Source organism: Lethenteron reissneri, chromosome 7 (genome assembly GCF_015708825.2).
Source record: "Lethenteron reissneri isolate LAM-NWPU_2019-01 chromosome 7, ASM1570882v1, whole genome shotgun sequence".
NCBI classification, from domain to species: Eukaryota; Metazoa; Chordata; class Hyperoartia; order Petromyzontiformes; family Petromyzontidae; genus Lethenteron; species Lethenteron reissneri.
Genome location: NC_083785.1, coordinates 10,021,586 through 10,039,850, shown reverse-complemented (window position 1 = coordinate 10,039,850; position 18,265 = coordinate 10,021,586). Strand labels below are relative to the sequence as shown.

At 41.6% G+C, this 18,265-nt stretch overlaps 1 protein-coding gene across 1 annotated transcript in view; it reads right to left on the bottom strand.

Moving 5' to 3' along the window:
- LOC133357460 (integrin alpha-8-like) overlaps positions 1-17,015 on the bottom strand; it is a 52,990-nt gene extending 35,975 nt beyond the window's left edge. The window contains 7 exon segments of the mRNA XM_061575408.1: positions 2,471-2,516; positions 2,975-3,036; positions 3,690-3,813; positions 5,640-5,743; positions 9,475-9,602; positions 15,279-15,506; positions 16,787-17,015. Coding sequence (XP_061431392.1) covers positions 2,471-2,516; positions 2,975-3,036; positions 3,690-3,813; positions 5,640-5,743; positions 9,475-9,602; positions 15,279-15,463 — 649 coding nt within the window. The 5' untranslated portion in view covers positions 15,464-15,506; positions 16,787-17,015.
- Between the last annotated feature and the right edge of the window lie 1,250 nt (positions 17,016-18,265).

Here is an 18,265-nt window from a genome sequence, read left to right as displayed (position 1 = left end):
AAATAAAAATCACGACGTTTCGGAGGCAACACAAGCTTCCGTCTTCAGGTGGAACCTGTCACAGCCACGACAGCTGTATCAAGTAAATGAGAGATTGCAAGAGCTACCACTCCGTATATATAATGGTTGGAGAGGGGGAAGGGCCAAGTAGGGCATACTTTTTATTAATATGGTAAGGTGAGGCTTAAGAGGCTGAGCCTTTGTTATGGAGAGGTACGGTTTGTGACTAAGCCTGGCCTACATAACAAGTGTGAAAAAAGAAACAACTAAACATGGTAAAACAAGCCTGGCTGTCTATCAATAACCTGTAATAGTTGTCTGTCAAATAAGATGGTCCAAATAAGTGTAGTTAAATCTTTTTTGCAAGGTTAATGACATCTTTCCAATGATTACTCAGTTAGTAACCATGATCACGGTTGAAATTATGTCTGTGTTTTTATATTTGTATGTGTAAAACAATAATGTAGAGCCCTGGATATTTATTGCACACATATTCACACACATCTTTAAAACTGAGTAAGAAATATGCAGTGTTATGGAGTTGTACTCTACTCTGACAACTTTGCTAAACTAAAGGGTTGTATTTACCACGTATATCTCTTTTTCAGAAGTGACCTGGCCACAAATGATAGCTGAATGAAGTGGCTTAATTTCTCACAGCCAAATAATCGAAACACAAGTTTCTAAATGCGGAGAGAAAACACCGGAATACCCCGTGAAAAATCTACGCGCCCACGGAAAGATCATGCCAACTCCAAATAAAACAGGCGTCAAGGTCGGGATTGAACCCACGACCTCCTGCATACCAGGTGAGGGAGATAACATCTCGCCACCGCTATTCCCTGATACCTGGGTGAGCACCTTCCTTGCCCACCCATGCCAGGCCTGCGGCCCACCATAAACAACTGTGCCTAGCTTGCTTGACACTGTTTCAAAATGCGGTTAAATTTATATTTAAAAAGTGAATGGTGACCGGTCAAAATTGGTGTTATGTCTATTTAAAAATGTTACACCAAATCACACATGTCACACGAGTGAACCAAACGACAGCTGAAAACAAAGTTTCATACGAATTTTTGACTGGTTATTAGTTGTTACAACATACTTTGGTAGATGTACACAATGTTTCATATCCAAACACATAACGGGTTAAATGGAACCCACCACAGCAGTAATTTTATATAAAAAGCATTACTAGATTATCATATTTAACCTATCTTTACAACATCTGATGTGACAAGTAAAGAGCGTTAATGATTGCTATGCAGTGGTTTTGCTTTGCAATAGCAGTGTCAGTCATCCACTGTCAATGGATGACATCTTTGCTATTATGGTATTAAGAAATGTATCGTTTAATTTTTAGTTAAGTGGGCGAAAGCCTCTTGAGATACAAGTGAATCTTGTGTCTCTTATATGTTTCATATAACAGGAGTTACAGTTGGGCTGTGACAACGGACATACAACAGACTTATCGCAACAGTTAATCCAGGCGACATTGTACCACTTATATTCATGGATAAATAAATGAATTATATAATCGAAATCTGTATAAGCATTTTCTTCATTGAACTTTATTCTTAACAATTATATATACATTTTGTAACAAATATCAGGTCATGAGACCGAGAACAATCCATTGGAACTTTCAAACAATGTATTATCCCGTCAGAATACTGCCTGAGAAGATTACATCATGGAACTACTTCTGAAACCACTTCAACAACCCATTCTATCCTTTTTTAACACCTTGCCAATATTATCCAATACATGTCAATCAAACGAAACATTTTTATTCTCACAGCTATAGTTTTTGGCAAATGAAGTAAAATATATCAATCTCATTATTTTTTGAACACAGTCATTGGTGACCAAGCTGGGAATAATAATTCACTCAACAACACTGAACAACCCAGTTTAATCATGGGCCCCACCTCATTGCTCTGACCACTGAACCGCTCAGCCATCACATATTTACACAACTTAAACTGAGATGAAAATATTTATTTGTTTTGCCAACATCAGCTCATTTTCAAGAAAGATCCACTCACAAATATTACTTTTCCCACTGTTCGGGGCAAAAAATAAATGGAAGGATTTCCTGGATCTTGCCGAAAAGCTTACGGCTCTCCGTTTCTGGAGTCGACCGGGCAGCTACAAACTATGATATCCCCCCCTCCTAATATCCAAGGAGAACAACATTTCGATTTAAAGCTTTCGTGACTCCAGGGATTCATCTTCTTGGTTCTTTCGGTAAAGTCACGTAGAAGGGAAGTAATAAAATAATAAAAATAAAACATAATAAAAAAAAATAATATAATTATTTAAAAATAAAACATAAGAAAATAAAATAATAATATAATTATTTTATTATGTTTTATTTTTATTATTTTATTACTTCCCTTCTACGTGACTTTACCGAAAGAACCAAGAAGAGAACAACATTCATTGGTTGGCAGAGGAGTGCACTAACCTTGCCAGTAAAAGCTCCCAGGACCTCCGAGCACCACCCGACCAGACTGCAACACAAGACAACGTCTCAATACAAAGGAAAATTTAAAATAATACCGTGCAAGGCCAAGGCAACATTAGCATGCACACACACACACAAAGATCACCTATATAGCCCTACAGACTGTTGGGGCAAGGGTTGCTAGCAGGAACCTATTAAGGCTAGCATGGCACAGGAGGGGGTGATATTGCCAGCAACATGCCTGGCCTGAATTTGTCTCCCCAATACTGATTTCAACACATCACAGCAGGTACCCAATTGAGGCTGAGTCAACCCAGGCGAGGTCTAGGACTGATTCAAATATCCATCACCACTGATGACAGCCGTGGCTAGGAATCAAACTCAGTTTCGTCGGGTTCACAATGCAGTGCGATAACTACTACACACACATGCACATACACACACACAAGCTCCACCATTTATCATAAAGGGAGAATGAGTAATGCATCCTGTTGCAGGGCTCACCTTAGTGAAGTCCACACTGAATCCCCCTTGGCAGAATCCTTGTCCCTGAGGGTCTCCAAAACCTGAAAAAAAGACAAATGTATAAATGCTCCTAAACCCCAAGCGTCAAGTGCTGACATTCTTCACTAATGCAAAAGTGCAGCCCTGCAATTTCTTGCTCACGCCATTGCTGGCAGAAGGGCCTCCACTGGAGTGTGTTCTAGAGGGCCTCCACCAGAAGGGGATCTAGAGAGCCCATCCCGGAGTGTATTTGGTCTACTCTTCCATGCTATTATTTATTTACTTGCTGATAAGTTAATATAAAAATACGTCCATTCGGTGGCGCAATGGATCCACCGACCTGAGTTTAATTCTCGGCCATGGAAAAAATCAATGAAGAGCAGAAACTAAATCGGTGATCCCTTTCCTACTCGCTAAATGGCAGTGATCAGCATGGAGAAGTATGATAGAAACATCTTCCATGGCCGGCACAGTGCATGCAGACCTTCAAAGAGCTGTACATTACTATTTTATTCGTCTACATGCATTATATACGTGTGTATATTTACGCGTGTGAAGATCAATTCACATTTAAAAACACATGTTACACGTTAAATTAAATTCAAATTGGTGTGTAAACACACAATATGTATCTATTTATATTTAAAAACACATGCATTCTCTTGGGAAATTATGAGAAGTGTGTGTGACAGACAGTGCAACGGGCAACTCTTACTTGTGCGGCAGGGAGAGTACTCGGAAAATTTGTTGAAGTTGTCCGAGGATAAGTAGCAGGTCCCTACAGGGTCCTTCTCCCTGTTGGTCTTCATGGTTCTCCAATGGTAGAGTGGAGCACAGGCCTACAGCACACGTGAAGAAGGGAATACAAGAAGGGGGGATCACTTTTATGAAACTGCCAGCAGCAATAGGAGCCTTCCTTCTCAAGGACATGGGAGAAATGTTGAAGACTATTCAACTATTTTAACTTTACACAATGTTTTTTTTTTACCAGGTAAGGTCCAGTGAGCAATACGGCTCTTTTTCAGAAAAGACCTGGCCACAAATGATAGCTCGATGGAGTGGATTATTACGTGGAAATGCGTCGCAGAGAAATAAACTAAACGCATGTTTCTAAATGTGGAGGGGAAAACCAGAGGACCTGGGGAAAAATCCACGCAACCACGGGGAAAACATGCAAACTCCAAATATACAGGAGTCAGGGTCGGGATCAAGCCTACGACCTCCTGTATACCACGCAAGGGCGTTAACATCTCGCCACCGGGCCCCTAAACAAAGCCTTCACATCCTGGAGTACTGCTCAGCCATTGTAAATGTTCTCTGACCACACACAAACTGCTGAACTGAACTGAGTAAAAAATTAACAGCGTTATGTTCTGTCCAAACATGATATTTAAATTTATTTTAGTCCATCTGCCTATTGGCTTTTCAGAATGATATTATAAAACAGCATGTTTAACCAAAGAAAACTCTTGACAGGTTTTGACATTCTGGGTCTCATCAGCAGTAAGACTTATAAAAAAAAACATACCAGAATTTGCTGAATTTCGATTTAAAGCTTTCGTGACTGCAGGGATTCATCGTCTTGGTTCTTTGGGTAAAGTCACGTAGAAGGGAAATAATAAACTAATAAAAATAAAACATAATATAATAATTCTCACGACGTTTCGACCACAACGCAAGCAGCCGTCCTCAGGTGAAGAACAGGTCTGTCAGATGCTGACTTTCCGACAGACCCGTTCTTCACCTGAAGACGGCTGCTTGCGTTGTGGCCGAAACGTTGTGAAAATGATTTTATAATGTTTTATTTTTATTATTGAATTATTTCCCTTCTACGTGACTTTACCGAAAGAACCAAGAAGACAGAATTTACTGGTTTAAACAAATACTGTTCGATAACATTGCTCTCATAAGCGGAAAGGCTGATGGACTAACACATTTTTAAAATTTGAAAACACAAATTGCAGAAGGATGCAAGATTGAAAATAAAATCGTTTACTTTTGACGAAGCAGTAAAGAGTACTTCTCTATTGTAAATAGCAACGTTTCCTCCTCAAATATAAAATGTTCGCTAGCTCAGTGAGATACAGTTGCGTAACTATGGCCAAGAAGAACATTCTCAACGCATCTCATTTCCAAAAATAATCTTTTTAATTTTGGCTCTTTACAATTCATTTACCGGCCAATTTTTTTTTTTACAACCAAACACGAAGAATAGTTTTCCCTCCTTTAACTAGAGCATATTTTCATTGGTGAAAATAAAATAGGCTTTACCCTTTCTGGCAATAACACAGGCGTTAAGATGTTTAAACACCAAACAGACACCTATTGCAAGGCATGAAAGTCTGCATTAACCGCACATGCTTGTGGTAAAACGTGTGGTAAAACGTGGTAAAACGTGTTTTACCACAAGCATTTTGGTGTGTTAAATATCTTAACACCTGTATTATTGCCTGATCGGGTAACAACTATTCTTTGTTGATCGTCTTTATACCGGCAAGAATGGTTCCATAGATACATCCTACTGGACGAAGCCAATGTATTGTATTCAGTCATTTGCACATTACCCCTCAGTAATGTCAAAATAGCCTAAGGGCAACCCGTGCGTGAAATGTGTGCGGTGAGTGTGAGGAGAAAATAAGAAACGAAAAAAATCCGAGCTGCTCACCAGAACTTTGGAGCCATGGGTTCGTAGGCTGGCCCCAAACCACTGTTTGGACTTGTACTCCAACTTTTCTCTCGCTTCCGTGGGCAGCGTGATCATGCGGTCCCCTGCAGAGGCAAAACAACGTGGCAAGGCACCAACAGATTAGTGGGGGGGTTAACAATTAGAGAAGGGACTTTTGTGTTTACATAACTGTATGAACAAAGCAAGTGCAATACATTCAAAAGTGGGATGCTTATAAAAGATGATTAAACGCTGAAATCTCAGAAAATGAGGAAGGACTGCAAATTAAATGTTTTAAGTCTTCTCATGAAATAGTGTATTACATGAGAGCAACATACAACATGACATTCAGGGACCACTAATTGTTCACTGGACATTTCTGTTAAATATTATGTATTATAATTACGAATAATGTACAGACCTTTGTCAATCCACTGTTGGATGAAAGCCTACATACGTCTTGTAAGTCATAAGGGTTGTTTTACCGTACTTCACCACACTGGTCAGTGTGGATTATTGAAAGTGGGTTAGTGTGGGGTGGTACCACCCTAAAAAATTGTGTGTGGTTGCAATCATACTCTTTGGTTCTGTCGGTAAAGTCACGTAGGTATAAAATAAAATAAATAAAATCACGACGTTTCGGGTGCAACACCCACAGCAATAAGCAATTGTCAAGTAAGGAAGGCCCACTTCAGCAATTGTTTCTTGCTGTGGTTGTCCCACCTGATGACGGATGCTTGTGTTGCGCCCGAAACGTCGTGATTTAATGTATTTTATTTTCTATCTACGTGACTTTACCGAAAGAACCAAAGAGTATGGATCCCTGCAGTCACGAAAACTTCAAATCTAGATTGGTTGCAATCATCTTCTGCTTATAGCCCTAAATCAGTGGCAGAAATTTCATATTTCTGTTGTGGGAGCCATTCAGTCCATAGGAGAACCACTGTTGAATGGTAATCATTTCAATGACTATGTTGGGATGATTCAACCCCCAAATGAGATTTGAACTCGAAACCTTCCAATTGTGAGTCATGCACTCTAACCAATGTGCCACCCAGTGATAATTACCGACTTTACTACGCAACTGCAAAAGCAAATATTTTATTCTACAATATTAGATACGTTTGAGAATTCAGACTCATCACACACACACACACATCAGTCATTTCTACGAAGAACATTGTCAAGTAAGGAAGACCATTTTCAAAACAACCACACTTTGCCAATTCAATGTACTTAGCGTGCTCGATCGGCGGAGCGTATTTCCAAGGGAAATTGTGGAGAAACCATTTCCTTCTGTTCAGGAATGTTACAAAGATAAAAAAAAACAAACCCAGTAAAGATCTAATCCACTGAGATGGATTGTTTCAATAATATAATGAATATATATCTGAGACATTACCAGAAACTAAAGCATTATTTGTAACAAAAAAAAGCTTTATATTTTATTATTTTAACAAAAAAGGACTGTTTGTTAAAATAAACAGACTAAAATAACTTGTTTAAAATTATCAACTGTAGGCAAAATATAGAATACACTCGTCTCAAAAATAGTTTAGTGTACACATTTGTATAAAGCACACACTTAAATGTATTTTTCCTGAACAGGACTCGCTTCCCCCCCACCCTTGTCTTCCCCCTCCACTACCCCACATCCATTCTCATATCTCCCTATCTTTTCTACATTCCTAGAAGAAATGTGGGATGGGCTCACCGATAAACAGCAACGAAGCCACGTACAAAGAGACATACTCAGATACGTTTCACGATACGTTTTACATAATCGTGTATGCTTATCGTTGCTGCTGCTGAACTGCAACATACAACTTATTGGTTCTTTCGGTAAAGTCACGTAGAAGGGAAGTAATAAAATAATAAAAAATAAAACATAATAAAATAATTCTCACGACGTTTCGGCCACAACGCAAGCAGCCGTCCTCAGGTGAAGAACAGGTCTGTCGGAAAGACACCTGAGGACGGCTGCTTGCGTTGTGGCCGAAACGTCGTGAGAATTATTTTATTATGTTTTATTTTTATTATTTTATTATTTCCCTTCTACGTGACTTTACCGAAAGAACCAAGAAGATGAATCCCTGCAGTCACAAAAGAAGCTTTAAATCGAAATGCAACATACAATTTTCACACCAAAAAAATCCCGTTGTTTTTGCTTTCGGCAAAATTGCACCCGCTGTTTACACTGGCATGACTTATAGAAACAAAGAATGTGTTTTACGGCTTTAACAAACCATTTAAAAGTTTGTTCTTTAAGACTCATAAGGCCGCTACTTAATCTGCAAGTATAAATGCATTACTCTCATTATTTCTTCAGATAGTGCTGCCACTTTAAAAGCCCTGGCATCCGGTTACAATTTCTGTACTGCATAACACGTCTGTGCAAACTAGTTTGGCATTACTCCCACGCACGTAACAGCATCCGCACGGTACCCCCCCTCTCTCCTCGCGCGCTCTCTCTCTCTGAGCGAACATGGGCTGTTAGTGATTACTTCCAGACTATATTCGTGAGAAGCAGGAGCAGAACTCGGCTCCTAAAGCTGTCACATTTGAAAATGCATTCTAAATAATGAACAGAAATATGGACACACTGAGCAGCAATGGCAGTGTTTACATACTGTTTGTGCATTTTCTCATTCGGTTTAACTGCACCGTAAATATATTGTATGTACTTAAACATACGCTGCCACACACGCTACACAAAACTTGTCTAAGTGTAAATAAACACAATTCCAGTACAACGGGTAGGAGTGAATGAGTAGAAGGAGTGGACTTTACTCGAACAAAATATGCACCATATATAAAGGTAAACAAAGACAGTGTGTAATCTTGAGGAATTACCACTCTCTCTGGATTATAAGACTTACCTCACACTTTTCATTTCAAATACAGGAGGGAAAAGTGCATAGATCTAGATAATACGGGAGTTGATTCTAACCATACTAAGTACAATACTGCGTATAATTATTAACCTAAAGTTGGGGTTTGCTTGCTTTTGGCTTAATAAAGCATTTAAATACATATTCTTAGGTTTTTTCGGTAAAGTCATGTAGGTCAAAAATTTTTTTATAAAAGTAAAATATTTTTTTACCTACGTGACTTTACCGAAAAAACCTAAGAATATGAATCTTTGCAGTCACGAAAGCTTCAAATCTACATTTAAATACAATAGTCTCTCAAGATGCCCTTTGAGATTTGCCTGTAGGATACAGTTACTTTCGAATTTGCCAAGGGGCCCTATGCTGGGAATATGAGGGCTCTCAGGCCTATGGAGAGTTTACACTCAGTTGTGCAAAAGTAGTGGCATCACATTGTTACATAAATGCCCATACTGGGCATATGTGAAAAAGAGCTTCATAGTTCACGAGATTCCTCCAGTCTAAATAAAGATTATATGATTCTGATTAAAAAAAATAGGCTAGGACAGGACACGTTCCTTGAAGGGATGATGGCCGATGAACGAAACTGGTGATGGAAATTTCGATTTAAAGCTTTCGTGACTGCAGGGATTCATCTTCTTGGGAAATAATAATTATTATTTCCCTTCTACGTGACTTTACCGAAAGAACCAAGAAGATGGTGATGGAAAGGCAACCAAGGAACGGAAGGCATCCAAGAGGAGCACCACCACAGCGATAAGGTCAACTCATGCACAAACGGGCGACAGATTGTCGCATCGTGGGACCATGAATGACGATGATGACATGGGGAGAGGCCTTCATCCAGCAATGGATGGATCATGAAGCCGATGATGACGATGCTGATGCGAGACACACTAAAGCCGCAGAACGGCTGAGCACAGACACATTTTCTCCGCATTTACCTTTGGTGTCGAATTTGACTGTCGTGCAATCAGCATCTCCTGCCCACGGGCAGTTGTAGACTGCACCACCTTCTACCACTCCGGGCTGGGTGGTGTTCGCTCTGGGAGCTCCGATGACGACACTCACGCTGAACAATGGAGACGCACGTAAGCGACAAATCATATTATTTGTATATTTGATATTCGCTCCATGTCGAAGCCCCGTTGTTGTGGCACCGGAGCTGCAGCCAGTCAGCTGTGTGCCATCATCCACACTTCATGAGCAGGAAAACCATGAGCTGTGCTTAGGAGTTTTGAAATATCATAACAAAGATTTTGCTCAATGTATCAGGCACATAGGTGTATTCTTAGCTTACTGAGATTACACATTACCATCGATTGCTTATTTAGCATATTTCATTTCATTTAGACAATATTTTACCAATGAAAATACTGTGTGTGCTTTGTAGAATGCCTTTGTAGAAATTCAGGATAACACAAAAAACTATGCTATATGCTGTGCATACTCACAAATATGTAAGACAACAATAACAGATGCATAATATTATTTCACTTTTTATTGTGTTAATAATTTTATTTCACAAGAGTGCACAATGAGTATTATATTCAAAGTTGACGTTACTGCACCAATCGGCCCCTCTGTTCACCTGTCTAATCAGTGTAAAACACCCCGAACCTACAACCCTTCAGGCATACAAATGGAATTCCCACCCATTAGTCTCTTTTCCCCAAGTTTTTATATCTTTTGCTCAATTCAAACGTACGCATTCGTCCGTAATATACCTACAATAGTTCTGTTTGTTGATGGCTAACGGCATTTCCGGGCCTTTGGGACTGCTACTGTGCAACTGTGATAATAAAAAGAGATAGATACTACCGTGTAAGTACTGCAGGACATATCCTAATGCTACTTTTCTTATTCCCAGTCTCTTGCGAATTTTCCAAAGTAAAGAATTTGGGGATGACGTCTCGTCTCAGAGGTCATACATTTCCCAACATGTGTCGACATTCTCCACCCAATGAAAGCATCCTCAGGTCACTTCAGCTGGTACATGTGTTGGTGGCAACTGTGCAGGAAACAGGTGGCTGGGCGTCTTCCTAACCACACATAATCACCCGTGTGCCAAACTTTCACCATGGCAAGTGTTGGGGGCTCAGTCCTGTAGTATCAAGGATCAACCCACCCCTTCAAAATCCTTCGTGTGTAGATATATGTCTCTGTATATCTGTATTTTTCTTTCTCTGTGTCTGTGTGTATCTCCACATCTCTCTCAATATTTCCCAAATGCATTTCCCCACATCTCCACGTGTGTGCGAGTGTCTCTCCATGTCTGTGTGTAAACCTCCCGTGTCTCCGCTCTACGTATCTCCATAGGCCGATTGATCATGGTTACTAGGGCCCCCAGCCTAATCTAATGTGCTTTCAAGGAATGTATTAAAAATCACAAATTATGCGACCACCAGGACCTTCATGGTCAAATCGTAGCTATTAAAAATATATTAATGTGATAGAAAGTATAGAAAGTAGGGAGTTGAGTGAGGCCTGCATAGTGGCTCACGCCCTGCTCAATGAACTTACTTGGTAATCTGAGTTTGATTCCTGGATAAATATTTGTGGCAAAAGGTATATAGACATACATATACGTACATACGAAGCGGTCATGGGCAGCCTCCCTACATTCCCCAACCCACACGAACTAATGCGGTGACGTACGGTGCAACAACCACCATATTATCAACATAGTTTGAGGTCTTAATCCAGCAGTGGATTAATAAAGGGTTCTTTAAAAATGTTTGATATATACACCAGTGCTGTATGGTGTTTGTGCTACCTTTCAAATTCAAATGTTTAAAACCTCATGGCTGGCTATCATTACATGCAAATATATTATGGTGACCTCGCCATTAATATGTTCTTAATGAACTCATACGTTGATTAATGAGTAACATAGCAGAACAGCACAGTAATGGAAACCACGTGGATTTTTTAAAGAAAATTATGAACAGCATAGGCTTAATAATTATTTTTAATTAACTCTAATGTATCTGCATAAAATGACACCATTCATGGTGGTTTAACGGATACAACACCACAACAGACATTTCATTGTACACTAGAGTATTGAACTAGTTTTCCAGTTAATAGAAAAGTACAACATTCTTAATTTCTGCACTCAATTCAAAGTTTGGCAGCACAGCAACAATAAGTTATGAGATTGTTTACACGAACCACATCGTTTTCATGAGTACAGTATAAACACCCTACAGTGTACGTGCTTGTAGCATGCCAGACCTCAAGAAGAGTATTGAAATGTGTTGTGTTTTCCAGGGCAGACCTGGTAACGGTCTTCTAATCTAAGGGAATGGTTCACCATGGAATATTCCGCACCTCTGATTATCACTGTTGGCTACGTACGGTGAGAAAGAAGTGTCTACATTACACATACATCAGTTTAACACGTAGGCTTTCACGACCAATATTATTCACAATCAACGTTTTTGGGTTTAGATCGCGTTATTTATAAATGTGTCGTAACCCTCCACCACCCGACACGGCCAATCAGTAAAAAAGTGTCACGGCGAATTGCCCGATGATGCTGGATGCAATTACCAGCGAAACGTCGTACTCAATTGTAAATGTGTTTTCACGCTTCAACACACCGGTGGGCTAAAGCAGTGAACTATTTGTCCTTTGTCAACGTGACACTTTTTTACTGATTGGCCGTGTCGGGTGGTGGAGGGTTACGACACATTTATAAATAACGCGATCTAAACACATACATCCTGTATCTTCTAAGTGATTTCGTAAATAAATGCAGATAAACGATACAGTGGAGTGTCCGGATTGTGCACTTAATTACACGTGCACATTTTTAAAACAGTGTATAGTGTGTGGATGCTTCCCTTTCAATAAACACAATCTTTGAAGAAAAACGCGTACAAACGCAAAGAGAACTAAGCCCAACTTGATATTCACGTACGCGTGGGAGTACTCTGCGTCAAACTGTCATATGGGCAAATGTATCAAATCATGTAAAAACGTCAATGTTATTATAACTGCACATCTTTGTCACCGAACGTAAGATTTGCTCTCAAATGTCAAGGTGCAGCGAAGCTGGTCGGCTCTCGAATTGAGAATTCAGAGTATCGGATGAGGGTGCGTGCTCACCAGAACGATTCATATATACAAGGGCTCCTAATTCAGGAAATAATAATGCTCATTCGAGGGACACTTTCTAAGCAAAAGCCACAAGAGTCTCTCTCTCATTGAATCAATATTTCGATTAGGCTTTGTTTTTTTAGTTTAAAGCCACCTGCGAGCACACTCAACATCAGCCACTCTGGGAGTCGTGGGTATCCTCTGGACAATGGCAAAAACAGTTTACATATGGCTTAAAGAGACAGGCCACAAAAACTTTGCACAAAATCATGATGTTACAGCAGTGCAAGTAACTATGAGAACTTAAAAGGTCATATATGGCACGTGCACAGTAACATTGTTAGGTCTACGCGTGGACGGAAGAGTGCTTCTTGTGTGCAGAAAAAATATCAGCAAAAATGTCACCACCTAACATTTGACATGTTTCCACAAAGCTGTGCATAATACGCAAATAAACACTTGTTTTGTGGCCACTCGTCCCAGAAGTAGCAAATAAAACACCCGTCTCGTTCAGACTCTTAGCAACCCACCGGTATTTTCCACCTACTTTAAGAATGATCACTTTGATGATGTAACACAATAACCAACGCAGTAACAATCGATAACTGGAAAGTACTGTGTCAAACGTAAAAGTATTGTAATGGCAATTACAATTGTGGTAGGAAATAGAGACGCAATCGATATAAGGCAGGCAGGGCAATAACATAATTGTGTTTATCCAGTTCAAGAAATATTACATCGCACCCTTAACAGTGTGATAAAAGAAAATCAGAAGCCTTAAGGGGCCCCTCAGTACTACTATACTATTTTCTAACGCATTCCTGTCAACACACTTATTCAAATGCTGAAGTCGAGTACTGTATCTAGAACTCGCTTGTTCTCTCCCTTGTTCTAGTTTGTGTATTTTTTCTAGATGTGGAAAATTGTCCTGTCACTCAAATGTGCACAGATATTCTGGCATGTGTGGACGGAAACGTTATAAAGAACCACAGCCATTAAAATGTATGAGTGCGTGTTCACTGCGGTTAACTGCCTGTGGATGGAATAATTTACTCATTTCTGATGAAGCTCACACCAACTTAGCGGCACTACTGTATTCCTTTTGAAATGTCATATACAACAGAAATATTCATCAATACTGTAAAAGTATTTTATTTAAAACCAAGTGAAAGATTATTTGGAGAAAAACAAGTCTCATTTTAGAGGGAGACAATGGAGAAAAAGTAACCTAAATAAAGAAATCAAAGTATAAACAAAGCAAATTATATTTGAAGACTGCACAATTGAAAACAAATTGTATTCAAATGTCTTTCAACCTGCCCTTTTAAATATACAACTTTCACTTTTTGAAACACTTGTCTTTATTTTACTGAACACTGTCTACATAATTGTACCAATTGTTTACCATGATAATTTTTAAAGTGTAATTTAATTTGGGAAATCTTCACTGTATATCAATTCTTTACCGGGGAGGGCCATGCACTGGGATGTTTAGCCAATTTTCTTGAGTTTTTTTATGTTGGGAGAGAAAACCTGAGTCCCCGGAGAAAACCCACCACGTTTTAGAAGTACAACACTTAAAGGTCCCACACCACATACAGGTTCACAAACCCACTGGCTTGCACGGTCATCTCCCAGACTCATCGCAGCCCAGCTGTTGGTTTGGACGTTTAGACAACACCAAGTGTTCCACAAACCCTTGTCTCCAATGTGCTGGGTGGATTACAAATGTTCATGTGCCACACCGTGCCCTTTAATCCTCTAACGAGATCTGGCAAGTGGTAATTACCACGCCAGGCTCAATGAATGATGGGTCACCCCAACACATGCTCCAACATCACAAGAGGCCAGTCACACAAGCACGCAGTGAACGTGGCACGAACAGACAACTGTGAAAACAAAATGTTTTTCCCGTGCTGGGTTTTCTCGTCGTCATCGTGCATCATCTGCCACGATCACTCCACTGCTGAATAAAGGCCTCCTCTTTCTCTCTCTCTTTCTCTCACAATGTAAGGCTAACGGTCAAGAGTAATTCTAGGAATGCATCTCTCTGCATGCCTTTTGGAACCACGTTTAAGTGCTGTTAGGTGGGTCGGGGTACTGGTTAAATATTTTGGTCAGATAAATTAATAACGGTGGCAACACAACCACGCGTCAAATGGGATAAAGGTGCGGCAATGAAACTGGCCTTGCTCACGTCCATGCTGGCGGAAGGGCCTCATCTGAAAGGGGAACCCATAGAGGACACCCACAACTCTACCACGGGTACCCACTATTCACCTCACCACACGTGACCTTGCTGAGCAACTGTGTGGGGGGGGGGGGTTCATGAAAGGCGCACGAATCGAACCTACGACTTTGTTTGTGGGAGTCTACTGCATGTTGTTACTCTATGTCGAGACTGCCAACATCACCGTGATCATTTCGAGCATTGCAGATTGATATGGCGACTCACGCACACCTAAACTGCACTGCAAACTAATTTATTTTGCCAGGTAAGATCCACTGAAAGGAGACAGACCTGTTCTCCACCTGAGGACGGCTGCTTGCGTTGTGGCCGAAACGTCGTGAGAATTATTTTATTATGTTTTATTTTTATTACCGAGTTTAAAACAACCAGCCCACGCACCCATCGATGGCTTACCTGTCAGAAGCGGGCAGGTAAAAGTCCACCGCATAGCCAAAGTAGCTGTCAGCTGGACCCGAGAGCACATTGGCTCGAGTAGCATCCAGATTGAAGGCGCTCGTCGATTGCACGACCATCATCAGGTGGACCAGAGAGGTGACCAGACGCACCCCGATCACATCCTTCGAGCAGCCTGGAGCCATCGTCACCCCCCTCTCTTCCCCCCACTGGTCGGGGATGACGAACCTGTGAAGATGATGTCCGTTTTTTGAAAATCCTTTATATTAAGTTCACTTGCTTGCTTGCGCGCTTACGACCGTGCAAATCTTTCGGTCGTTTTTTAACCCACTTCCCGTGATCCAATCGAGCTGACATTTTGCACACAGACTCGTTGTGCTTGACAATTTATTTTCATGAAAAATTTTTTTCCATAACTTTACACTTTTTAGGATTTTTTAAAATATTTAATTACCAATTGCTTAATGGTGGCAGGCAATCATCTGACCCATAGGTGGCAGCCATCTCAAGCCAAAGGACGAGAGGACTCTAGCCGCCACGCATATAAAGGATTTATAGTGAAAAACTTTTTGGTCTGTGTCTGTGGATGGGTGTCTTATGGGTTGTGTGTGTGTGTGACAATCTCTGTATAGACCGTGTGGGGAGCGGTAGTGCGCTATGAACCCGGCGACCCGGGTTCGATTCCCGCTCACGGCCAACAGTGACGATTATCTGAACCGGTCCTGGGCCTCCCCTAGGTCGACTCAGCCTGAAATGAGTACCTGGTGTGGTGTGTAAACATCGCCACTAGCGAGACAAAGGCGGTCGGGCGTGGTGCTGGCCACCCACCCTCTCGTGTGCCGTTCCGGCCTTCATAGGTGCTTACTAACAGCACTTGCCCCTACAGCCTGTTAAGGCTACACGGGGGATCTTTGTCTTTGTGTGTGTGACAATCTCTGTATAGACCGTGTCTATACGGTGATGGGTTTACAACGATACAATGTTTTTTTCGTGTACACAAGTGTCTGTCTGTATAAACCTTACACTCTGTGTCCATGTTAGACATGTGTAGTTGGTGTGTGTGTGTCTGTCTGTATGCTATCCGTACATACAGCCCTGTAATTGAACACACGTGTACCTGATTTAGTTTCGTGTACTTTACTCGGCATTGTGTGTATGTCCTTGTACAAGTATGCCCATCGCATGTGAACGTACATATCCCAAACTTACCAGAACTGAGTGCGTGCGTGTCTCTAATGATTAACGTACCACAACATACCAGGGAACGATCCTACAGTGTGTCAAAACGATGTGTAAACTTTACACTCGGTGTGTTCCTTAACGCCGTAAGCAGCAGCAGCAGCAGTGTGTGTGTACACTACCCTGTTAAACTCAACACAAACAAAAGCATCAATGTTCCCCGTACAGTAACTTCACACTCTTACCGCAAGTTAATTATTTCGCTGACCGACCGCAAAGGTTTGCCTTGCCGACGACACGAAGTCTCATCAAACAAACTCCCCACTCACTTCGCCTTCCTCTTCGTTCCGTTGCTGCCTGCGTCGGGACGATGGCTTCAGTTGACAACTTCGTGGTGACCTAGACATCAACAAGAAGGCAGAAGAAGACTCGTCGTGATGGTGTAGGGAAGGGGGGGTTTACCCAGCCAGTCCCTGGGATCGAAAGCGAAGTTCGCCTTCGCTGGACACAAACAGAAGGCGGAGATGAGAGAGGAGGAGGAGGAGTGGTGGGGGGTGGGTGGGTTTGGAGAGCGCCCTCCGCGGAAGAGGATCGACAGGACACGGAGCCCGGGCGAATGGGGTTGAGAGGGTACGGGGAGGAGGAGGAGGATACGCTGGTGGGGGCAATGGGGTGGAGCGAAACTTGCGAGAGAGAGAGAGAATGAAGGAGAGGAGGGAAGAGAGGAGAAGAGAGGAGGGAGAGGAGAGAGAGACGGGAGATGAGCGAGAGAAGAAAGAGAGTTTATTGTGGTGGAGTGGCAAATTCGTCGAGTGTTGCGTCTCGCCGTCTGTGTTGTGCAGCACTTGCCCCTCTGCCCCTGCCACTCTTGTTAAGGCTATACGGGGGGTCTTTATCTTTGTGCGTGGGTTGGGGTTGGAACGGTGGTGTTGCGGTTAGGGGCCGTCCATGAATGACGTCACGCGATTTTGTACGATTTTTGACCCCCCCCACCCCCTCGTCACACGGCGTCACAAAAAGTCACCCCCCCCCCCTCAGATATGACGTCACAAAGCTATGCCCCCCCCCCCCCCCCAAATAAAACATGCTTCAAATCGCTTTAAACTATTGTCATTGTAGTGCGTATTTAATGTGGCGCTGCACTCTGATGTTGTAGGAGAAAACATTAAAAAGTCTATTTAATTAAGTAGAAAGTGTTGTATATATTCATTTAAAGTTGCGCATTTTGATGTGACGTCACATTTCTCACCCCCCCCCCTCGTGCGTGACGTCATTTATGGACGGCCCCTTAGCACTGCGCTACGAACCCGGCGGACCCAAGTTCGATTGCCGCTCACAGCCACCAACACCCGCTGACGGATTATCTGAACCGGTCCTGGGTCTCTTCCCTAGGTAGACTCAGCCTCAAATGAGTACAGTACCTGGTGCTGTGTAACAACATCGCCACTTGGGGAAACATCGCTAGCTCCGCCCACTTCGTTTATGACCCTTGGACGACACCCATTTCAAACCTTTAATAAGTATAACCAGTAAAAACAAAGTTTTTCACTCTAAATCCTTTATATGCGTGGCGGCTAGAGTCCTCTCGTCCTCTGGCTTGAGATGGCTGCCACCTATGGGTCAGATGATTGTCTGCAGTAATAAACAATTGGTAATTAAATATTTAATTTGTTTTCCCTAAACAGTGTAAAATTTTGGGAAAATTTTTTCACGAACATTAATTGTCTCGCACAACGAGTCTGTGTGCAAAATATCAGCTCGATTAGATCACGGGAAGTGGGTTAAAAAACGACCAAAATGTTTGCACG